The sequence below is a fragment of the Hydra viridissima genome, unplaced genomic scaffold, assembly GCF_058129835.1.
Source record: "Hydra viridissima isolate aposymbiotic clone 2 unplaced genomic scaffold, HvirCarnegie_v1 scaffold_10, whole genome shotgun sequence".
In the NCBI taxonomy this organism is placed as follows: Eukaryota; Metazoa; Cnidaria; class Hydrozoa; order Anthoathecata; family Hydridae; genus Hydra; species Hydra viridissima.
The window spans coordinates 4731060-4757206 of record NW_028324309.1 but is presented as its reverse complement, the minus strand read 5'-3'; the positions used below and the strand labels follow the sequence as shown (position 1 = coordinate 4757206).

The window sequence follows — 26147 nt, the reverse complement described above, 5'->3', positions numbered from 1 at the left end:
ATTTTAACTTACTAAACTAGTTTTAATAATGCCAATCATAATTAAGAATTGTTTTAGTTTGAAAGAAGTTTTTTTTTTGTTTTTCCAAGTTCAGTTGCTTCTAGTATATTACTTATTAAATTTTTGAAACTTTGAAGTTAAGTCAAAGTGCATGGTACAAAAAGGTAATTTAGTTTGAGTATTTCTGAGTTTTTGTCTAACAAGCTGTATAAATAAAAATTAATATAAAAAAATGTATTTTTTTTTTATATTTTTAACTACTTTGTCTAGTTATTACTAGTATAAAATGATTAAAATGATTTGGATTTATACTTTTTCATTTTAAAAAATAACAAATTTGTTTAAATGTTTAAAAAGGTCATCAAGAAAAAAAGAATTCTAAAGAAATTTTTTTACACAAAATCTTTTTTTACTTAACTTTAATTTTTATTTAACAATTGACTTCAATTGTACATTGTTATTTTAAAAACCTGGATGACTGAGTTGTTCTTTGAAATTGATATTTACACAAAGTCTTTTTCATAACTTTTGTTATACAATCAATTCCAATGAATACTTCTAACTTCCAAGTTTTTACTGGCTTTAATGAACAAAAGTACAATATTGTTTTGATTTTCTTTTATCATATAGATTGTGGATTATATATCAGGAAAGCAATTGTGGTATGTAAACTTTTGATTTCCTAGAATGATTTTCCTCTGCAGCCATAACACAAGTTTTAAGAGTTCTTACAAACAATAAAAAAGTTTTACTATAATGAACCAAAATTTTTCTTAGGAGATTTTTTAAAAGTGTAGATAACTTGATTTTAATTTAGTATGGAATTATGATAATCTTCTAATTAAATCAATGTTTTGATTTTTTTGAGGTATAATCTGTTTTTTATGATAACAGTTGTAGTGGTTTTAACTAAAACCATGTTAGATAATCGATTCAACTTATCATTCTCAAATCATTCTTTAAATGAACTTCAAATATTAAAATGTCTTCACATGTTCTACTTTTTATTCAACTGTTAAATACTGATCATTGAAATGCCATGTAAAATAATAAAACTATAATACATGTAGAATAGTAATTGTGCCAGAAATTCCCCTCCACATGCACAACTTTGGTAAATTAAGCAACTTTTTAGCCAATTCCTTCCATTTTGCATCATTGGTTGGTTCCAATTGATGGTGCACTGATATGCAAAATATAGTTTAAGCGAATGCCTTATCCAAAAATAATGAAGATTAAAAATGATTGGTTCACCAGAAATTTTTTTGCATATTATATTGGTTTAGTTTTTGCAATGGTTTGCGGACACACATAATATGTAAAATAGTAAAATTTTTTCTCAAGTTTCAGCCTGTTAAAATTATGATTCTACATTAACATTTGAGTTAAAAGAAGAAGTTGTTTTCAAAAAAACCTGGTTGTAAATATATTTACACTATTCTATAAAAATAGAATTTTTTAAAGAAAAAAAAAATCAACAAAACTTTCAATTTTTAGGTCTAACTTCAAATCGATCCCTGGGTTTTCTGATTCAATTTGCGTTAGATTTTTAATTGTACAGCCAAAACAAGTTGAGAGCCTTTATGTTGGTTTTGAATCAGAGCAGCTTGGTGGATGGGATAATTCAAGTGTGCAGATGCAACTTACAGAGTAAACTAAATTTGTTTTAAAATTATTTGTTTCATAAAACACACCTTCATTCTATTTTTTTGCAAAGTTGAAAAATTAGATCACTTATTTCAAAATAATAAAATTGAAAATAAAGAATGAAAAAAAAACAACCAACTAAATAATTTCTAAGAAAAAGTGTTTTTGTTAAGTTTTATCTCTATCTACACATGCATGAATGAGTTCATTTGTCAAATCATTTGTAAATTTAATAATAAAGTCTATAATTTTCAAGACCAGATATTTAAAATAACAATAATCTCTCTTAAATGTTTTGTTTTTAGAAAATACTAAAAGCTTAAAAAATTTAGTAAATAGTATTTTAATGTTGTTTACTGTTAATTTTTTAATCATTATCTTGTTTTTTATTATTTTTATTTGTATGTTATTTTTTTATTATTATTATTTACTTCCATTCACTTAGCTAATGTAGATAAAAAAACTATATAGTCAATTAAAAATACTTTTGTAAATCTGAAAAAATTAGAATGTTTTTTTATTATTATTAAAATTTAAGTAAATAAAAAATGAGTTAAAAATTTTAAAAACAAGTTAAAAATATTAAAAATGAGTTTAAAATGTTAAAAATGAGTTAGTAAACATTTGGTTAATTTATCATTTTTCTTAACAAAATATTTAGTTCATTTTTCTTAACAAAATATTTAGTCAAAATAAAGACCATAAACAGTAAAGATTTCCTAATATAATTAAACTAAAGTTTTAGCTTGTATTTTTTTGTTTTTTGTTTCTAGGGAAGTATCTCAAGGATATATTTACCAGGCTGATCTAAGAGTTCCAGTAATTATGCTTAAAACACCTTTAGAGTATAAATATGGCATTATAGATAAAGGAAAAGTTATTTGGGAATACCTTCATTATGTATATAGATCATCAAAGAAAAATTCAAGATTGTTGGTTATAAGCAAAAGTTTCTTAGATGTTTTTGCTTCTAACCAAAATTTTACCTTACAAACAGGTAATTTTTCTTTATTTTTTTTTTATTCAAAAGTTGTTTAAATAAAAATGCTAGCTGGTTTGGTCCACTACCTGGTCCTTACTTATGCTTACAATTTTTACAATTGTAAAATGTCCAATCTTATAATCTCAAATTAAAAATAGGTGGTGATGAGGAAAAAACCATTTAAATACTGTTTTTTATAACTAAAACTTGTGTGAGACAGGACATTTAAAAAATGATAAATTTTATCACTCAAATTTTGCAAAAAAATTGGATACAAAGTGCTTAAGTTATAATCATATGACTTGTGATATCTATATGTATCACTAGCTAAGTTTGAAAACCTAGATAGTGATACATATAGATACAAACTATAGATTGCAACCTATAGACACAACCTGTAGGTTACAACCTTCTTAGGTATTAAGCTTTCTGATACTAATATGGATTGACAAAATAAATTTAGAAAATATTCTTATTCACAAGTCATCCTTTACTCATGTGCTATTTTGGCAGCAGTTATCTTGGCATTCACAGTTAAATTGTGTAAAATGATATGATTTATTTTTTTATCATTTAAAGGACCATTTTTTTAATGATTTAAAGATCATCCATTACATGGATGCTCTTTTAAACCATATCCACAACTGTATTTTACGGTAATATTGTTCATATTTGATTTACCTATCAACAATAGTAAAGCAATTTTATATAAAAACTTTACTTCCTTAGAAAATTTTATTAGTCTCTCATGAATTCGGATTTGTGTATGTTGATCCATGTTTATGCTCCCACAACCATCTATGAAATAAACATTTGTAGACTTTCATTGAGCTATTATTTGTAAATGTGTCTTAGAATGACCTACCATGTCTATGTATATTATATGGCCAGAATCTTTTTCACATGTAAATATAACAAATACAATAATAAGTTCATTCATAGACAAATAATCTTTTGCTATAACATTTTTTTTCCTATATAATAAGATCTCATAATGCTTAAAAATCATGAGTCTTTTTTTATAATAAATTGGAATAGGAAATATCATTGGTTAGAAACATTAGCACATGACTTTACATACATACATACATGCATACATACATACATGCATACATACATACATACATACATACATACATACATACATACATACATACATACATACATACATACATACATACATACATACATTCATACATACATATATATATATATATATATACACACACACACACACACACACACACACACACACACACACACACACACACACACACACAGTATGCAAAAAAAAATAATCGTACACTTGAAAAAAAATCATAATTTTAAAGATTGCATCAAAAAAATGAGTTTTCCGTTAAAATACTTGAAATTTTTTTTTAGATATCTTATCAAGTATTGTTTAAAGAATTCAATTGTGTATTGATGAATTAATTGCTTTTCATACCAATTGAATTTCACACAATTGATCTAATGATGCATAAATTTGACTGCAAAAAAAATCGTACGCTGACAAAATAGGTCATTATTTTAGCATAAATTGAGCAAATTGAACAATCAAACTAGTCAGTAAAATTGAAAATAGTAATTTTGACAGTGTCCTCAATTGTTAAGAAGCATAATCTGGTTGGAATCGTTGCTAGTGTGGCTGGCAGAGGACAAAAATGCAAGACCACCAGTGAAATTGATTGCAATATCATCATTAATGTGAAGAAAAATAGATTTGTTTTGGCAGCTAATTTAGCTTTAAAAGTTCAAGAAGATCACAATATCACAGTAACCCCTCAAACAATTAGAAATTGTATTAGAGAACAATTATATAGAGGTAAAGTTGTTCGAAAAAAGCCTTTTTTAACTGCAAAACAAATGAAACGTTGATTAGAATTTGCAAAGAAGTACGAAAAAATGCCGATATCATAATGGAAAAAAATTTTGTGGTCAGATGAGTTAAAATACAACCTCGTCTCATCGGATGGAGTTCAGAAAGTGTGGCAAAAAAAAAGAAGAAGCTTATAAATTAAGTTGTTTGCGAGGTAGTGTAAAGCATGGAGGAGGAAATGTGATGGTTTGGGGTAGTATGAGTTGGAAAGGATTGGGGAAATTGACATTTATTGATGAAAAAATGGATGCTTCAATGTATTGTGAAATTCTCAAAGCTAACTTGCAACCATCTACTAAAAAATTGAGAATGGGAAATGATTTTATACTACAGCAGGATAACCATCCAAAACATACCGCTAAGAAAATGAATGTATACTTTGAAACAAACAACATTAATGTTTTGGAATGGCCATCTCAAATTCTGGACTTGAATCCTATATAAAATTTGTGGTATATTTTGGACAGAAAAATTGGTGACTGAGCATTTAAACGTAAAGATGACTTGAAAAAAGCTGTAATGAGCGCATGGGATAATATAACAACAAAAGAGACTCAAAGTTTGGTCAACTCAATACCAAATTGTCTAGCTGAGACCATCAAGGCCAAAGGAGGCCCCACTCGATACTAATTTTCATGAAATTTGATTAGTATGACATTATTTTTGAACTGTACGATTATTTTTGCAGTCAATTTTAGGCATCATTAGATCAATTGTGTAAAATTCAATAGGTATGAAAAGCAATTAATTCACCAATACACAAATAAATCTAACAATACTTGATAAGATATCTAAAAAAAATTTCAATTATTTTAACGGAATAACTCATTTTTTTGATGCAATCTTTAAAATTATGATTTTTTTTCAAGTGTACGATTATTATTTTTGCATATGTATATATATATATATATACATATATATATATATATATATATATATATATATATATATATATATATATATATATATATATATATATATATATATATATATATATATATATATATATATATATTGGAAATTACTCTTTAAAGACAACATATCAGACTGAACTTTATATATAAAGGCTTTCTTTTGTTTAATGTTGTCCACTTAATTTCATCATTACAAGAGTCTTTTATTAAGAGCTTATCTGTTCTAGGTCTCATCTGGTATCAAGTTGATGACTTCTTTATGGTGCCAAATGAAAAGGATATCCCTCATTTTTCTTTTCATGGAATATTTAAGCATGCAAAAGTCTTTTTTACAAACAGTGGTAATGTGCAGCATTCTCAATTTATCATTGTGTTTAACATTTATCTTCAGTTACTATTAAATACCTCTTTTTATGACCAGATGCTACAGAAAGGCATGTTTGTAAGAGGTTTATATTTTGGCTTTTTTGAATCTTTTTATTCAAATCACAAGGGCATTTATCGATTGTGGCATAAAGTGGCAAAAGATGAAGAACTTATTAAAGTAAGTTTTCCATTATGTAATTTTATTCCGCATTTTTTACTAATTGGATAGCAAGCAAACAATTTGTATAAATATTATTTGAGCATTTGCAATATGAAATAAAAGTTTGATATTGTTAATGCTCCTAAGACATGTACCAGAAAAAATCTGCGCAGACATTATAAAGGATATTTATTAAGCTATTGTATTTCAATATTGAATGTTATATATATTTTGAAAGTATATATATTAATATCATTAAATTTCACTTAAGAAAGTTTGTGAAGTTTTGTACGTGAGAATGCATGCACTTTGCGTTTTACACTCGACATCAGCTTTTGCACAGTCTTTGGCTGGACTTTCTTGGTAGCTCTAATCCTTTTAATTTTGAAGTCTTTAACGTTTTTGGCTTCTTTTACATTGAACCTTATTTTTCTTTTGACAAGAGCCCAATATCTTTTGATAGGACATAGTTCGGGACAATTTGGATTGCAGTGTTTGTCAATGAAATCTACTTTATGTTCTCTAAGCCAGTTTAAAGTTGTCCAAGAGTAGTGTCATGATGCTGAATTTTTGCATTCCAATGCATTTATAATTAGAATTGAATAAGTTAATTTAAGGTTTTCTTACAAGATAAATTTAACTCTTTGGAATCTGTAGGAACTAATAAATGAAAAAAGAAACTTTCTGTTCCTGCAGGTAAGAGTGTTAGCATTGAAGATCTAAAAAAGTTTAATGAGGGTTGTGATTTTGCCTCGAAGAAAATTGTAAAGAGGAAAAAATAAGCAAAACTAGAAAACTAGTAGGGCTTTCAAACTGTGTTTTGTTAATTTTGATTTTTTATTCAAAAAAAAGAAAATCTTTAATTCTTTTTGTTTAAGTTTACCAAGATAGAAAGGAGCTTTTTTGTCTTTTTTGTGTTTTTAATGAGGTTGTGTTCAGTTTTCTTTTATTATAGCATGTTATATTCTTTATTAAGCAAAATAATATTAAAATTAATCTTTTGTTATTTTATTAAACTACCCTTTGAATTATTTTCCCTTCAGAAAGTATGAAAAAAAAGGGTCACTTTTCACCAATCCCATACATATCATAAAGCTATTCTAATTTTTTTAAGTTGTGCAAAGTTACCCAGACCCCTGATTAACTTTTCACATTTTTTAACCAATCTTGAAAAAGTACTTCTTAATTTTTAAAAATAAATTTACCAATTAAATTTGAATTTTGGTATCCTAAATAAATGATTTGTTAGTTTACATCAATATAATAAGAAGTTTAAAGCAGATTTTTATAGATGAAAATTACAAATAAGTCAAAATTTTGTGCAAAGTTAGACACTTTTAAGGTATTTTAGAATCACCTTATATCATTTAAATGTATATTTAAGTTCAACTTAACATGTTGTTGTAAGTATGAATATGTAGTGTACGAAAGTAGTATTTAACAAACTTCTGTCAAGGAGTCTTCTTATCCAGCTGCAACTTAATGCAACTTTATCTGTGGTTCAATGATTTAAATGTTTTTAATTATTCAAATAAATTAATTATAAAACTGCTATATTTCAAAAAAAGAACCATAAAAAATTTTTTCTTTGTACAAGCTCCTATTAAATGTTTTTAAGCAAATGATAAAAAGTATTCCTACAAAATCTTTTAAAACCTCTTGGGGCAAATTTTTGCATTTATATTTTCAAAGTTTGATAGTAAAGTATTTAAACCATATCATTTCTTTATTTTAAAAAATAGACTAAAACATGTTAAGTAACTACTTAAAACTAATTTAAAGGTAAAGACTCAGTTGCTAAAATATGAAAAATTGATGTGTACAATATTGGAGAAATGACAAGTGCCCCCTTGCATTTTGTCTACGACAGCTTCTAATATCTTCTTTTTTTCAAGAAAATTGCTAGCTTCTCTTTGTAATACAATATTGCTACTCAGCTTCCCAATGTTGTTGGGAACTTTTAAGTTCTCCCTGATTTGGCTTTAAGACTGCAGAGCTTCTTAAAGCCAATTCTTGCTCTTTTTTCAGTAAGTTTATAAAATTAGCATTGCAATCATGTCAGCATAAAGGAGTTTTTCTTTAGGGCTAGATGATTTATTTTATATTTGCAAATGCATCTTTTCCATACTCTTTGAATTTCTAGTTGTTTAGAGTCAATACAAATTTTTAAGTGGAATTTATTGCTTTAAAGTCTGTTTTATGGGTGTCACTTATAAATTTTTGTAAAGTTCTACTTTTGTTATGTGATTAGTTTATTTCCAATGGTTTTCTTTTGTCTCTTTTTTATCTTATTTAGGGTCATTGCATTTTATTAGTGAATTGCTGTGTTTTTTTGTAACATCCTTATTAATTTGATTGTTAAATTATAAAACACATAAAGAATTAAAATCAAGACATTGTGTAGACATTGCATCTTCTTCAACAGTTCTTTTTTACAGAAAAAAAATGTTAAAAATATTCCTGTAAAACAATTTTTTTTAAAAGAAGTTTGTTGCTAGTTAATTCACTGGAGCTTTCTAATTTTCTACTCAAAATAAAGGTGTAAATTGGGAACTTGAAAATGTAATTCAACAAAATATAATTTAAAAAATGAATGATTTACCAAGGATAAATATGGAAAATAGAGAGTTAGGTCTCTATGGTTTGTAAAAAATATGCTATGGTCTCTTAAAATATTCCTCTAATTCAGAGCTTGATAACTCTAAAGTATAAAGATCTTTTTTTTTTACCAATTGTTGAAAGATTTATGTAGTAACATGAGAAAACTGAACTCTTAAATTTACAGGATGTAAAGTTTTTAAAGATTTAAACTTTTTATCTCAAATATTCAAAAAACTAATTTCAGCATTTGTTTTAATATCCTACTCTGGTAAATTTTGTTTTTTGTATTGTGAAAGAGAGACCTTGCAGTCTGGAGAGAAAAACGTTCCTAAATGTTACCTATTCACTACAAGATAATTGCTAGCTACAGAAAATTTGTTGGTTAAATAAGAAATAAAATGTCTGATTAAAAATGTTCCAAATCTGTGCAGGCATGTGAATTCCTTCCACTTCTGAATGAATGAAGAAACAGGAATTTGATTACCACTTGATTAAGTGATGATCTGACATTAAAGTTAAATGTTTTTTCAAAGAATTGCTGAACTGCTCTGAAATTTGAGATGAACTAAGAGTGAGTTTTTGATATCTATATATAACCTTCTAACCATTCTCTAGCTAACTATTTTAAAAAATTCTATAGCATATCTATAATATTCAAAGGAGATTCAATAGAAACCCTATATAATTATTTGATAGACTTTCTAAAGATATTAAATTGAAATGTAAAACATTTTACTGATATTTTGTAGATAATTTTAAAGCAGTTCTATATCAATTTTATTCCTATAAATTTATAAAAATTCCATAAACTTTTGTAGACATTAATGTAACTTTTATAAAAATTAAAAAAATGTCTGCAGAAATTCTATAGAGTTCACTATAAAAAAAAATAGTTCTATCAGAATTCTATAGTATTTTTTGTCATGGGATTAGCACCATACTATTAGACCAAGGGAACCATCAAATCTGACATTCTGGTCACATGTGGTAATCATGATGGTTTCTTTCTTAAAATTTTTGTTGGTAAAATTTTTTATCAATTTGATAAAAACTGGTAATAATGCTTTATTAAATTGCACAAATTAGGTTTCTTTTTTTATATAACTTTATACTGTTTACATAATTTATTATAAAAAACAATTTTACATTACAGCATTTATTTGATGTTTTGGAAGTTCGGCTGAAAGAAAATATTAAAAACACAATAGATGGAATCATATCTTGTCTGCCCTTGCTCATATTCTTTTATGAAAATGATACTATGATAGAAAAAGTACCTTTCAGTTTTACTTGTGCCATATTCAAAAGGTTTTCATTGGAACATTTTGATAATTATAATGAGCTATCTACAAAAATAAAGAGTATTTTTTCAAAGAAATACCTGAGGTTTGTTGCAATTATCTTAGTTTTTAACTAGCACTGAAAAGTAACTCAGTTTTTATTTTTTATATAAACAGTATATAGTCATTAATGCTCATTTTATTTTTATCTTTTCTTGTAACATTGTATTTTTTAACATACTAGGTGGCCTTTTATCTTGAACATTCTTTTAAATTCTTTTTGTGTTATATTTTTCATCTTTTTTTTTTTCAATTTGAAGAATGATTCAAGAGGTTTTAAGCTTACTGCTGCAAGCTTGGTTGAAAAAATATTATTCAAACTCTGTTTGGATTTGTAAGGCTCATTATTGGTGTTATGGATTGGTATTGATCAAGTTTGTCTCTCAGGAAAAAGATTTCTTTCAAAAGTTCTATTTAATGTTTTTGAAAAAAAATGAAAACATTATACCATACAAGTAATGTAGTATTATTTAAAATATAATATTATGTTTTTAAATGCAGTTTTATGTAAAATACAATATTATGTTTTTAAATAGTAAATGAAAATAAATCTTTAGTTTCTCCTTAGTTTTTTAAATGATAGAATTTTTTAGGGAAACATTAACAAGACTCACCAAAGTACAAGGTTGTTTAAAATCAAGTTTTATGCTTCAGCGTTTACTTGCTCATCATATGACAGTCAATAATTTGGAAGATGCTTTAAAATCTGGACTATTTGATCAAGGTATTTTGATCAGGATGCTGACTTATCATCTAGAATCTCAGCAGTATAATAATAAAATGGTAAGTTGAATTAACTAATAAAATTAATGAATAAAATGTTTCTTATAAAGTTATTAAAAAAAAAAAAAAATGATATTGATAGTTGTGTCAAATACTATTCTTAAATTACCATTCTTAAATTACCATTCTTAAATTACCATCATTAAATTACCATCATTAAATTGCCATCATTTAATTACCATTATTAAATTACCATCATTAGATTACCATTACTAAATAACCATCATAATATTACCATCATTAAATTACCATCATTACATTACCAATAGTAAGCAATATTCTACTTAGCAAATCAGTGTAATTTACATAAATTTAACATAAATTTACATAAATCAGTTTTTAACAAAGTTAGTTTCATATGCAAAGTAGTTCTTTTGTAACAAATATTGTGTATCTAGTCTTTTTAAAGTTATTCTTCTTTTCCAGTTCCCAAAAATATGATTATGTTATGCATTAGTATTAAAAATATAGCCTTGGTAGGATTGGTTCTCCAAGACCATGAATGTGAGTTGGTTTGTCTCCAATTATTAAAGAGTTTAACCAGCCAAAAACAGTTGCAGAATCAATCATCATAGTAATACTTTTGAACTCTCACTTTGTAGTTACAATAAGTCCTTTGATCATGGCTTCCAGCTCTGCTAGATTATCATAAGCTGCATCAATTTCTTTTCTCAACCATAAACAATCTTCAATTACACCTTGAGCTTTTTTAAGAACTGTGCCAATAGCTTAAATGATTACATCACATCACACAGTTGCTTAAGAAGTATTTCAAACACTCCACACTCCATGAGCAGGGTTGTCCTTACTGATTCATTTTTTCAAAGTTTCCTCTTCAGATACCTGTATGAAGGACATAACCAGTTGCAATTTTATAATTCAAAATGGATTTAATGCAACCTGTGTCCATTAATGACTTTTATATTCTTTCTGTTCACTATTCAAAATGTGTTGGTTATTTTGAATTTTTCAGGACTGCTTGTGCAAAGTCAGGTGGCCTCCCTCACACTTATTTTGAATTCTTGTATCGTTTTGAGCAGTGCTAAATGATTTTCCTTTCCGTATAGAAAACAGAATCTTTATCAAAACATTTTTGAATCTGTTTCAAAATTTTAGAATTTGTTCCGTTCTGTCCTTCCCCACTCCTCCTTCATCCTCTCCCCTCCCCCTCCCTGCACCAGGGCATAATGGAATTGTAACATCATTATGTAATTTTACAATTTTTTTTTATAAACAAATGGTTACTAAAGACAACCTATCAATTATCTAAAATTTGACTGTTTTTACAAGCTTTTTATGACCTCTGAAAATGATAATGGCCTGTTCTGCAGTGGGTTCCCCTATTTAATAGTTAATGCTTCTGAAATAAAGTATTTAATAAAATATTTTTATCATCTCAACTTAAGGGAATGAAGTTCTCAAGAAAACAATTTGTCTTAAATAGATCTTGTGATAATACAAAGGTTATTGTGTTATAATGAACTGATGCTTTCAATTATATAGCTAATATCATCTGTAAAGGTTTAGCCTTATTATATAGCTAATATCATCTGTATAGGTTTATCTTTTTCTTTTTGAATGATCTTATCTTTTCTTTGCTAAGTTTTTAAACATGTTTTAATGTAAAACAGATAGTTATTTTTATTATATTGAAAGACTTTTAGTAGCAATTTTTTTTTTTAAATTTAAATTAGTTTTCATTTGAATTGGGTTTTAAATTTCAGTTTGTTTTTAAATTTTAGTTTTTTTTTAAATTTAAAGTAATTTTTTAAATTTAAAATAATTTTTAAATTTCAGTTGGTTTTAATTTGAATTTGGTTTTTAATTTTAGTTAGGTTTTTTTTTAGGGATTTTGGTATCAAGATTTCTTGAGTACTGTACTTGCCAATTACCAATTGGATGAATACAACAGGTTGGTTGTAAAAAAACACTTACATAAATTTAGTTATATGATTTACTTTTGTTTTTGAAGTCACCAAGAAAGGTATATGTTGTGGCATTAAGCTCTGACAACATCAACAAAATCCCAAATAAGACTGTTCAGAATGATAATGACTGTTAATTTCAGAATGATAAGACTGTTCAGAATGATAAGACTGTTCAGAATGATAATGACCCTTGGGATTTTTCAATTATTTCAAGAAGCACATAATCAGTTTTGATAATTATAATTGAATTTTTAAATTGTTGAAATTGGAACACCAATTTTTTATTATAGTTCGAATGGAGTATATACTCTGAATTTGCATCGATCCCCCTGATCACTTTTTGATCATGTTTTAATCTTTACAGACCTTTTTCTTGCTTTCTCAACTATCTATTCAATCCAAGACCTTTACTCCACAATTTGATAATACAACTGATAGTTTGAAGTTTATACTTTATGAGTCATTATCATTCCAGACTGTTTTTAGTATATATCTATATTTGTATTTATCTATTAATCATATAAAATTATCTATATTCATCAAAAAGAAAGATGCTACTATGATGGCGTTTTTGTTGACAAAGCAGCTCAGTACTATCAAATGGGCTAGTCTTAATTTAAAGTTTTTTATCAGACAATAGAATTTTGTTAGACAATTTAATTTCATTTGCTTCTTAATAAATTTCATTTGCAGAGAGGATTTATTTGATTTCTAGTGGAAGCTTTTAGGCAAAAAAAACTGCAAAATAATTTTAAACTGACTAGAAAGATATTTCTGCTACATTAAAAGACTCAAAAAAAAAAAAAAAAAAAAGATGAGAATAAATAAGATTGTAGATTATGTTGATTATTGCGGAAAAATTATGAATTATTATGAAAAAATTTAAAGTTAAATTATTGAAACGCTATTAATGAAAAGTTGATTTTTAAAAAGTTTGCATTAAGTTTTTTTTGTTGTTGTTGTCAGCACTTTAAGTTTCGTTTTCATAAAAATTTTTCAGAAATGACTTATTTAGAATTCCTGAATCTATGTTTATGTTAATGCACTATCCTTGTCATTTTAATTCTCCAATATAATTTGCCATTAACAAAATTTATATTAACACTATATTGTTTATACATGTGTTTAAGTATTCATGTAAAAATATATTGATGAAAGTAATATCTACTTTGAATAATGTTAAGCTTTAGGTGACTGAATCAACTCTTTTGCATTGTGAAATACCAGAAAGTAAATATCTCCTTTATCAAAACATTCTTATTTTGTCAAAAGCTTTTTAGCTACCAAAGAAAATTTTACATAAAGATTAAATTACCATTATGCAACACTGTTAGCTTAAGTGAGCGATTAACCATGATGTAAATCAACTTAATATAGAAGCTCTGTAAAAAGTTATGTTAAATAATAAAAGTTGTAGTAGTATTCTTTAAGATAAATATCCAAATTTATTTTCAGACATGAAAGGTTTTTAATCTATATTTATTTTAGGCAACAGTTAGCTGATTCATTATTTGACATGCTATTGATATCCTTGAATATAATTCCGATTACGAATGATTCTTGTGCATTTTTTTCAAAAGTGTTTGCTATGATTAAAGAACTTTGTAGTTCCATTTCCAAACTTGATGATGAAGAAATTCTATGGAAGTTGCAAAAAATAAAGTTATTGCTAAAAAAAGGGTTCTGTAAGCTGGATTGTAAATGGCATGAATTTAGCAGCTTAGTTTCTCAGCTAAAGGTTTTATTTGATATTTGATATATACACACACACACACACACACACACACACACACACACACACACACACACACACACACACACACACACACACACACACACACACACATATATATATATATATATATATATATATATATATATATATATATATATATATATATATATATATATATATATGTATATATATATATATATATATATATAAATAAAATAGTTATCTAAAATAGATTTTATCATTTAATTTTTTTTAAGTTGTCTCATTTTTGTGAAAAGTTATTTTTTGTAATTTAAAACTCATAATAGAGCTAAACTTTCAATTACAAATTTATTCAAAATAAAAAAGATTTAAGATGATACTGTATGATGTCAAGTTTTTATTAAGTTTTTGATAAAAATTTGAAACATGGATACAAGTTTCTGCAAGAGAATGAGTTAAAATACTAATATACAAGTTAAAGAAACACAAAAATATATCAATAAAGAAATAAAATTTAGTAAAGTTTTAATAGGTAAAGAAATTGTAATTGTATTTAAGTAAAATAACTATATATAAATATTACCTGAATAAATCTGCAATAATAACATGCATTTGCAGGGTTTTTTTTCAATTAATATGTGTATTTTGTTAAACTTATTTGTTAATGACAACACAACTGTTGTTATAATTATTAATTTTATTTGTTGTTATTGTATATTAAGTCTTTGTCAATAGTAATCTATACTTTATTATAATATTTATTCTGTTTTTTTAGTATTTTAATATTACTTCATATAATTTAATTTATAAACTTAATGTAGATTAATTTAATATAGTTTTATTTTGTACTTTTCATATTTTAATATAATATTTTGTTTTGTATTTTGTTATAGATCCTAAATGATTTGCTTAACTTTGAAATTAATTCAGTAAAAGAGCTCGAAGACTGCATAGTTGATATTCTTACTACAAAAGCTGTAAGTCATATTTCTTCTTTTGTTTGAAAAATTATTTAAATATTTTTTGTAGAAAATATTTCAAATTATGGTTGGTTACCCTCAAAATAATGAAGATTGCATTTAATCTTGTTCTATGATTGTTTCGATTTTTTCTGTGTAAATCATATTTACACAGAAGAGAACATGTAATCTTGTAGATTTGTTAATGAGAACTTTTAAGTCTGAATATTAATTTTCAGTTTCATTAAAGAATTTATCAGTACTTTAAAAGACATGGTGCAATGAGAAACAGCATAACAATTCTGTTTTTTACTGGTCTTTTACATTTTAAAAATAGTTTTCTTTAAATCATCAAACTGCTTCATGTTTATTGGTAACATAATATGCAAATGGAAAAACTCAATGCTTTTATGATTACTTTTCAATATAGTATTACTTATTTATTTTACTTGTTTTTGAACTACTTGGTCCCACGCAATAGTACATCTCATGAGCTCTTGATTTACTAGATTGTCCTTTAAAAGAAGCAAGTTTAAGGCAAATCGGTCTAATAAGAGTTTTAAAAGTAAAGCTGTTTTTTAAATTAAAATAATTGTCTTAACTTTTAGTTCAATTTAAGAAAACTTAGCATAAGGAATAAACTGATATTCACAAGTAAGCTAACACAGGCTTCAAATATTTGTTCAAGTATGGGGAGCCCACAAACTATCTCTTAACTGCTGGTTTATCTAGGGCTAAAGGATTCAATTTCAGTAAAGGGCAGAGTATTACTTTTGAACTTTAGGTTTTTTCATATTTTTTTAATCAATTCTTGTTTTTATCTTTATTGTATCTAGATTTTTGTAATCAAATTTTAAATAAATTATTATTAAAAAAAGTATAATAGGTAATATATGTGTTGATTTGTGTTGAAAGTAAAAATATAATTTATTCACACTGTCTAATCTTACTACTTAATCACTCCTACCAATCAACAATAAGTAGTAAGGAATATCTGTTTAAGTAGGTTCACCCAGCACTGCATATATATAGTAGCACTATCTAAAAAAATTTTCAATCCAATCTGTAAATGATGTAAAAGTTTTAAACTTTCTGGAGATCCTTAGAACTGTTAACAGCTTTTTTTTTCCTTAGAACTGTTTGTAGAGCTTATAACTACTAATACAGTTTTATGCAAAAAAAAAAAAAAAAAAAAAAAAAAAAATAGATAATGTTGAATTAGTTTTAAAATTTGTTATTTTTATTAAAGTTTGTTTTAAAATTTTGTTGGCATGCATTTTGCATAAAACTACCTGTGCAAAAGATTTCTGAGTAAGCTTTTCTAAAAATAATTTGAAGTTATTGTTTCTTAGTTTACAACCCAGTTGTTGTAAAATGTTACAACTCTATTTATTTATAGAGTCATTTAAGTTTTGTTAATACGAGAAATAAATTAGTGTTTCAAAAATTAATCAATTACTTGCAATAATTGATTAATGGAATCTACAAAATTTTTGCCCATTGATTTGATATTAGCCATATCTGACTTCAAAAGACAGTTTTTCAAGTACTGGGAATGTAATATTTTTGAAAAAATTCAAAATGCTGAATATTTTAGCAAACCATATAAATACATCTTTTTTAGTTATTTGCTTTTTAAACTGTCATCACTAATGTTCTATTGTTATGATAACTTGGTAATTCTTTTAATTGAGAAATACAGCTTTTTCTTTATATGCTGTTGTGAAAATTTTTATATTTGTTTAACAGAGTTTTCACTTATTAACTAACTTTTTTTTTTTTAAGCAACAAATGGACACAGAACTATTGCTAAAAGTTTATTGTGACCTTGACATGGTATCTTATGAAGAAGAAGTTAAATTAGTTTTTCATGACATTGTTTCTTCATTAGTTGAGCAATATGTTATGGTATATTTAAATTTATTATTTTCATTATTATCATTTATTATTTATATGAAAATAAATAAAAGTAAAATTGCTGAGTTTAACAGTAATAAGAGTTGGTTCCTTGAATCATTTGAAAAAAATCTGAGCTCTTAAAATAATTCATTCTATGACAAATTATAAAACCATTATTTGCCTTTTTACTTTTATTTAATTTAAGAAATATATGTTTTTTTAAGTTTTCTTTTTTCAAAAGTTATTCAATTATGTTTAAAATCTAAAGAAAATTTAAAAGGTGCTTAAGTTTCAATTTACTTATAAAAACTCACAAAAGCTATTTTTATATAAAGTTTTGAATTAATGCAATTAAGTGTCAGCTTTATGCAAATTTAAGGTAATCTAAAAAGCAAACTGAGATTTCATTTAAAACATTTTATAATTATTGCTTTATGTATATTTTCTTTATACAAAATGTATTTATTTTAAAATGCTTTTTCAATGATGAATAAGACTGGTTATATAATTCAATAAAAAGTGAACAGAGTTTCTTAAACATTTGGTTTTTTTACAAATAGGAATAAACAGTTTAAGTTTAATTGCATACTTAAAAACAATAGGTGAAAAAAATTTTGAGACAAACCAAATAAAACAAAACAACTTGGACACAACAGGATGCATCAGAAAAAATATGGCTTATAACTGGTATGAAGCTGCCTTTTTTAATTTTCCACATACAGCTTGAAGTATTTTTGCATAAAGTCTGGGCAGGCCTTTGTTTTTTGTCTGCATATTTTGTGTAACTGTCTTGTGCACAGATAAAGCCATTGTACATTTTTTTAATTTAAGAGTTGATGGTTTGTACATTTTTTAGTTTAAGAGTTGTAACTTTGTTTTTTGAATTTTTTTTGTAAGACGGAGTTCACGATAAATTATCAGCAGTCAATGTCTCATACTTCATCAAGTTATTGGGTAAAGTCACTAGTACAGGTTATGAAAATCAAGTACGAAAGTCTAAAAAATGAGGAAGAACAAATGAATTTCTGCCTAACCTGGAAACCTTTGAGTGCAGTTTTAAAAATTAAGGGTAAAGTTTACTCTGATTTAAATTTATATGCACTATATAACTTCTTAAACTTATAGGTGCATAAATATTACATAGTTTATTTAGTGTACCCATCTACATTCTGTTACATAGTTTTGTTTTCAAAATTAAAAAAAAAAAATAATCAGATAGTCAGTTGCCAAATCAGAAAAGTCATTTTGCTGATAATTAACCTTTCATCAACTTTTGTCTTAACAATCCAAAAATAAACAGAGTTCAAAATATCCATGGCAGAACATTTTATCCTTGAATGACAGTAATTTAATTTGTTTGAAATCAAAGATTTAAATAAAGGTATGGCTCAGTTTACTTATTTTGAATGTAAGAATTTACCAAAGCTTAAAAGAAAAGTAAAATCAATAGAATAGTTTATTTAGTATACCCATCTACATTCCGTTACATAGTTTTTATTTCACAATTAAAAAAGAAAAATCAGATTGTTTAACAATCTGTTGAACCTTCTTAAGCTTCTGTACCCATTACAGAATATACTGTTGCACAGTAGGGTACATCAGAAAACGTTTTTTTTAAATTTGATAAGTAGTAGCTGAGCAAAGTTGTCTTTGTACATTAGAAATAGTGCATAAAAAATTCACTGAGATCATAGTTTTTTTTTTCTTTTTTAAATTGCCAATTTTAGAATGAAGCATGGATAAAATGCAGTTTTTCCCTTCTAAGGTGTTTCTAAGGTGTAAGGTGTGTTCTAAGGTGTAAGGTGAAGGTGCTTTAAAAAAATAAAATGTGTTGCTTTCAATCTTTTCTTGAGCAATAAGTTGCAACTGTTTTAGTGCATTTTCTTTTGATTCAGTCCATTACTGTTTTGCACTATTTTCTTTATTTTTTTTTGTAAATATTAATTATTTTGTTTTTAGTTTAGAATTATTTTTATGAAATTTTTTAGAAATAATCAACAATCCTAGTAAAGATACGACAATTGAAAAAATATTATCAATGCTCAGGTATATTTCTGAAACCATTATAAATGGTGAAATTTCTCTTAAAAAATTCTTGAGTATGTTAGAAAACCAATCATTTTTTGAGGCAGCATTAAGTTGTAATGCTGATTTTGAAGACTCTTTTATTGTAAGAGTGAAACAAGCACACTTGTTCAAAAGAGTTCAAGAGGTTGCTAGCTTTACTATGAAGATTTGCAGGCAATTATTTTCAGAAACAGGTATTTAAAGTTAAAGCTCCTAATATTTTTAAACTAAAAATATTTTAAACTTACTTAGATGTTTTAAGATGTATCAAACAATATTTAAAATTCTCAATCAGTTTTTTTTTTTTATATAGTTGAGATAACTATGATAGAAGAAACAATTAATAAAGATTTTTCGAACACTTGCTTGAAAGAAATTTTTGGGGGGAAGGTTTATAATCTAGCATTGAATCAAATAGATTGCAGAAAACTTCAGCCATTCTTAGTAACAGATTCAGAATTCAGCAGATTTTATATTACTCTCCCATCTTTATCTTTTAAGTATGAAAGATGTTTAATAGAAGATTTGAAGGTAGGAACGATTGATGATAATGAAATGTACACTGTAGAAATCTCTGTTAAAGAATCTAAAGAAAATGATCAGACTGATGGTAACGATAGGTTTTTATTTGCACCAACCAATCGTTCTAAGCAAGAAGAAAAATATTTGTTAAAAGCATGCAGATTTTTTAAAATATCAAGCCATTGGTTTAATTATGCTTCTAGGATGATGGACTTTAATATAGTGAATAGTGTTATGTTTCTGAAGGAGCTGGACTTAACTTTAAAAAGTCAATATCTGAAAAGCTTGCGCTTACCTTTAAATTTTATTGACTTAATTAAATCAATTATATTACCTACAATATTAAAATTAAAGTTGACTCTTGAAGATATCTTGGTTGGTAAAATTAATCTACGGAAAGCTGAAATCATTTTTTCTGATGGTAGAGATCAGCAGTGCATTAATCAAGAGTTAAAACTTTTATTCCAATTTTTAAACACAACTTTTGACAATGACAATAGTTTAGAGAGCTGCATACAGAAAGTAAACTACGCACTATTAGTACATAATTATTTCATTGCCCGTAAAGTCATGAAGTTGAAAAATGAACTTAATCTTACTGGAGACTTTGAATGTGTTGAAGCCATATTGGTATGTTTGTTTTTTAACTGAAGATTGTCAACTTAAATTTCATTACTCTTCTGAAACTTATCTTTATGCTTACTAAACATATTAGTTTATTAGTATGCAATTTTGTATTTAAGCTCATAATTAACTGTAATTTTTTTATATGTAGAAACTATTTAAAGAATCAGAAAATCTGGAAAAAACTTCTGCGAATTTTAATGATTTTAAAAAATATTTTGAAGATTTTTCACCTGAAATTTGTGAGATAGTCAAAACTGCTTCTATGTGTTCGGAACTTGTTAGCTGGCTAAAAGAAAGTTTGAAAGGTCAGAATAATGTTTTACCAAATCTATGATTATCTAATTAATTCATCCATATTTTTATACACATTCATATCATATATAGCCCTAAAACATTTAAAATGTATTTTAGATTCAATAATTCTCATGGAGCCTATAATTGTTTAAGCAATCAATTCTAATAAATTTAAAATGTACCTAAACACTTTAATAATAAACCAAAGTTTTGCAAATTTCAGAACTAATTACACAACTTCATAACTGCAATTTTATTTAGCATTATAAAATTAGCCTTTAGAGATAAAAAAAACTTTCTAATTAACATTAGTTAAACAAAAATTATGTCAACGTTAAAAGTAATAATCAATATATATATATACATATACATACATACATACATACATACATACATACATACATACATACATACATACATACATACATACATACATACATACATACATACATACATACATACATACATACATACATACATACATACATACATACATACATACATACATACATACATACATACATACATACATACATACATACATACATACATACATACATACATACATACATACATACATACATACATACATACATACATACATACATACATACATACATACATACATACATACATACATACATACATACATACATACATACATACATACATACATACATACATACATACATACATACATACATACATACATACATATATATATATATATATATATATATATATATATATATATATATATATATATATATATATATATTTAATGAAATTTGAACAATTTACTTTCAAATTTGATTTTTGTTACATTAAATAACTAGTTATACTTTTTTGCAATAGATCCTAAAGAAGTCAAGGTTTTTGTTGATATGATGTCAATTGCAGCTGGTGAAACCGATTATGAAGTGGATCGTGTGAAATGTTTTGAAGCATCTTGTGTTGCACTTACTCCATTTATTTTTGAATTAAAAAGCAATTCAAGTTTCGTACAACTCTTAGAGGCTTGCAAGAAAACTAGAACTTTGATAAAAAATGATCCAGAGATTATAAAGAAAATGGTATTAATATCTATAAGTATTTTTTTTTTTTTGCTTTTAAATCGTTTTTAATTCATTTGTATTATAAGTTAATTTGAAATGACTAAAGTCACTCTTATGGTGATCAAAAGCAGAACCAGCTTATATCTAAGAAGACTCGGCTGTTTAAAAGGCTAATTATACACTGCAGGCCAAAAGTTTCCGGACACTTGATATTTTTTATATAAAAAGCTAAAATCGATCTGTATCATTAAATTAATCAATAATATTATTTATAATACTTAAACTTACTAATTTTAAGTGTTTATGTAAGTTTGAGGTCAGTAATTAGGTATTACTGGCCTCAAACTTACATAAATAAGTTTGTTTTTTTAATTGCTTATTTTAACTTGATATATAGCGTTTCATTACTCTTAAGAGTTTGGTCTTGTTAAAGTTATTTATTTGTTGAAACATGAAGGAAATATTTATAATATAATGATATCCGACTAAAATGATTAAGAATATTTAGTTTTGTTTAGTTTTCATTTGGTATTAATGACGGTTGTATTAAAAAATCTTCAAAAAAATTTTAAATCTTTATAATTCGACTATTTAATTAAAAATATGGGTAAAAAACCTTCTTTAATGGTTGAAAAACTTTCTGAAATAATTAAATTACATAAAGAAAGTTATTCAGTTTGTAAAATTTGCAAAAAATTACAAGTTGCCAGAAGTACTGTACAAGATACCATCAAACGATGGAAAGAGACAGGCATTTTTGAAGACAAAAAAAGATCTGATAGACCACGAAAGACAACAAAAGCTGAAGATAATAGTATAATATTGATGAGTAAAAGAAATCGAAGACTTACGGCCCCGGAAATAACTTGACGAAAAGACAGTTTAATAATAATAGTGTTGTTAGTATCTTTTTTATTTTATTTTTTGTCTTTTTTTTTCTTAAATAGTAACTATATGTATCTTTTAAAAAATAAAATATGATATTTAAATTTTATTGAAATAATTATGGGAGTTTGAATTAAAAAATTAAACAAAATCCAAGTGTCCGGAAACTTTTGGCCTGCAGTGTAAATCAAATATTACATAAAATTAACAACTAACCTAAGAAAAAAATATGTCAATAAAATGTGTATTGATCTGGTATAAGCAGTTTTTTTATTGTTGAAACAGTTTTGTCAAGTGTTAATGCCAGTAGATTGATCAGTGATCTCAACTTTTCTAATAGTTTCAATTAAATTAGAATTTAGATCAAACTTTTTGATTTTGATTTAAGAAAAAAGTCTGACATGCCTAATAAACCAAAAACAAAGTGTTAACAAAGATATACACTTAAATCAAGACCCATTATTTAAATATAGTTTTAATGTCTCAACTCAATTGTATAGAGGTAAATACAAGGTTTTTCTGAATTTAATTGAGATTATTGGTATCTTTTTTGAAACTCTAAATGCATTATAACAATATTTTAAGCAACTCAATTACATTCATAATTTTCTTTTTTTTTTTTTTAAGTTAAAAATTAAAAAAACTGAATGCCTGTCAAGTCTCTCTAATGAAATTTATGTACTTTTCCCATTTGGTTTTTGAGAATTGGCGTCTGTTAACATAGACTATTTCTCAAAATGTTTGTTAATTAAAAAATTGTTGAGTCATATTTTTTTAAAAAAAACATCAGTCACTCTTTAAAACATCAGTCACACATCACCACCAACAAATTTTTGGTTTTGTTTGCTTGTATGAGTAAAAGGTTTGACTGAGAGTTTGGCAAATATACTCATACTGCTGAGGATATAATTCAAATTTCCAAAATAACTGTTTTTATATGGCTTTAAATAAGTGTTAGTTTCTTTCTGTTAAGATATCACTATCAGTATCTTTATCATTTGTAAGAAGTTTAATACTTGTCCATCAGGGCAACACCATGCTCAGCTATGTTATATACTACCTTTATATACATTTCACTTGTTTTTGTAGACTTGTATAATTCATCTTTGTCCCATGTTTTAACATTTTTATTAAAAATAAAACTGATGAAAATCTAGTAATTTCAAAAAACTCAATTTGTGAAACAAAATTCTCAAGTTGTTTGTTTTGAATCAGTTTTGTTCTCCAGGGGTGTCAAATGCCTTGGTTTCAACTGTGATCTCATTATCAAAAAACAAAACGCAACTAATTCTTTTGACAGATACCAAAAATGGCCAAGATGTTTCTTTATAACAAATGCAGAGACTGCAGCATGCTTCTTTTGTAATTGTCAATATCCTTCAAAGGTTAAAGCATTTTTTGATGAAGGAGATGCAATTTGAATATCTCTAAACTTTTATCTCCTGTCTTTGTATCCTTAAGAGTTATTTGATACTATTGTATCAAAGTTTGTGCATTTTTTTGTCCCCTACTTTAACAAATAATTGTGTACAGTTGCAGCAATTGCTTCTACTGTGCCTGATGATAGCTAGGGAATACCTAAAAGTTGGTGAACACCTTCTCTAGATACTAAAAATGGGAAATTCTTAGCTCTTCATTTGCTCTTGATGGTTTATAGCTGAGTTGATATATAACTAGATTATAATCTAAAAGATTATAACCCACCCCTTAAATGGCTAGTATCAATACTAGAGGCTTCATTAAGGTCACTAAATTTGGCCATAGCAAGGCTCACAATTAATTTTTCATTTATTGTATTCAGTCTGGGATGTCTGGCATGCTTTGGATATGAATACACTGGAGTCTGCTCTTCAGCAACCGTATCATTAACTTAATTTTCACTAGTGGAATTCTGCCCTTCACTCTTTGATGGGGATGTGGGCATAAGTTTGTCATGACTTTGTCTTATTTACTTTTGTTTCATTTTCTTTTTTTTAAGTGTTCTTTTCTTCCTAATGTCTCTTTCTCTTGTTAAGATTTAAAAACATTTGCATGAGCAACATTGAAGAGATATTCTAATTCTGCTTTTGCCCATACTATCATAATTTTCTTTGCAATTGAATGTCTTGCATTCCAAATGGATTGCTTATCAACATTCTTAAAGTGGAAAAAACAAATCCAGTGTCTCTTTTTTTTGGTTGAAGTTCAGTAACACTGAGTAAATAAGATGTTTGTCTAACAAGCAAAATGTCACTAGTTTCTCTGGTTGTAATATAAACACTATTTCTAAAATGTTTTCTGGTAGGAAACTTTCCTGTAGTTTAGATACCATGATGCTATTAGAAAAGAAATAGCTTGATAATATATATATTTTTTTTATTATAAATAATTTTTTTTACAAATCAAACACAGATAAATAGATTGCCCTTGAACATTAGCAAAATATTAAAGTAAAATGGCTATGAAAGTTAAAAAAAAAAGAAATAAATGTGAAAAATTTCAATATTTTTTACACCAATACATACATACATATATATATATATATATATATATATATATATATATATATATATATATATATATATATATATATATATAAATAAAACGAAGAAACAACAACTATGTATGGTACTTAAAGTTTCATGCCTAGCGGCAATCATCAGCCATGAAATACAAATCAAAAATCTATAAAAACCGTTACAAATTGCAAAAATTACTGTATCGTGTGCTCTGATGTCATATTAGGAAAAAGAGAAGGAAAAGAAATAAAGAAAGAAAGAAAGCAATAAAGAAGTAAAGAAATGAAAGAAAGCAATAGAGAAATAAAGAAAAGAAAAGAAAGAAAAGAAAGAGAAAGAAAAAGAAAGAAAAAGAAAAAGAAAAAGAAAAAGAAAAAGAAAAAGAAAAAGAAAAAGAAAAAGAAAAAGAAAAGGAAAAGGAAAAGGAAAAGGAAAAGGAAAGGAAGAAAGAAAGAAAGAAAGAAAGAAAGAAAGAAAGAAAGAAAGAAAGAAAGGAAGAAAGAAAAGAACGAAAAGAACGAAAAGAAAGAAAGAAAGGAAAAGAAAAGAAAAGAAAAGAAAAGAAAAGAAAAGAAAAGAAAAGAAAAGAAGAGAAAAGAAAAGAAAAGAAAAGAAAAGAAAAGAAAAGAAAAGAAAAGAAAAGAAAAGAAAGAAATAATATAGGCCTAATCACCAGTATCAAATTTCGAAAGAAGAAATTTATTTCTATGCCTGCATTTTGAAACCGATTCGTTCTTCTTATTCAATAAGGTACCTTCATTAAACATAATAATCATGTACTTCTCATGCAGGCATAGCATGCAACATTTTGTGGCCGGGTTGTACAATTTGCAATGTTTGATTATCTTCCACTTAACAATAGGTGTGAAATTTTCTTCTTTCATTTTCCATATTTCTTTTGATAGTTTTGTGTCGTTCTTATATTTTTCAATGTTAAAGGATTTTTGGTGGTTTGCATACCTTAGTTTGAAAGGTGTTTCGCTGATGCCGTAATATATTTTTTCTTTCATTACTGGGTTGCTGG

General features: G+C 26.0%; 1 protein-coding gene across 4 annotated transcripts in view; it reads left to right on the top strand.

The window, feature by feature from the left end:
- Positions 1-26147, top strand: part of LOC145192792 (E3 ubiquitin-protein ligase rnf213-alpha-like) — a 75756-nt gene that overhangs the window by 6601 nt on the left and 43008 nt on the right. For 3 of the 4 annotated variants that reach the window (XM_090065716.1, XM_090065717.1, XM_090065720.1), the window contains exons 3-18: positions 631-662; positions 1498-1650; positions 2421-2644; positions 5650-5966; positions 9703-9935; positions 10150-10344; positions 10483-10672; positions 12520-12584; positions 14089-14338; positions 15211-15294; positions 17062-17184; positions 18073-18244; positions 19164-19436; positions 19556-20394; positions 20540-20696; positions 21541-21758. In XM_090065716.1, coding sequence (XP_089921842.1) covers positions 631-662; positions 1498-1650; positions 2421-2644; positions 5650-5966; positions 9703-9935; positions 10150-10344; positions 10483-10672; positions 12520-12584; positions 14089-14338; positions 15211-15294; positions 17062-17184; positions 18073-18244; positions 19164-19436; positions 19556-20394; positions 20540-20696; positions 21541-21758 — 3525 coding nt within the window. The remainder of the gene's footprint in view (positions 1-630; positions 663-1497; positions 1651-2420; positions 2645-5649; positions 5967-9702; positions 9936-10149; positions 10345-10482; positions 10673-12519; positions 12585-14088; positions 14339-15210; positions 15295-17061; positions 17185-18072; positions 18245-19163; positions 19437-19555; positions 20395-20539; positions 20697-21540; positions 21759-26147) is intronic. The other variant, XM_090065718.1, reaches the window with a different exon arrangement.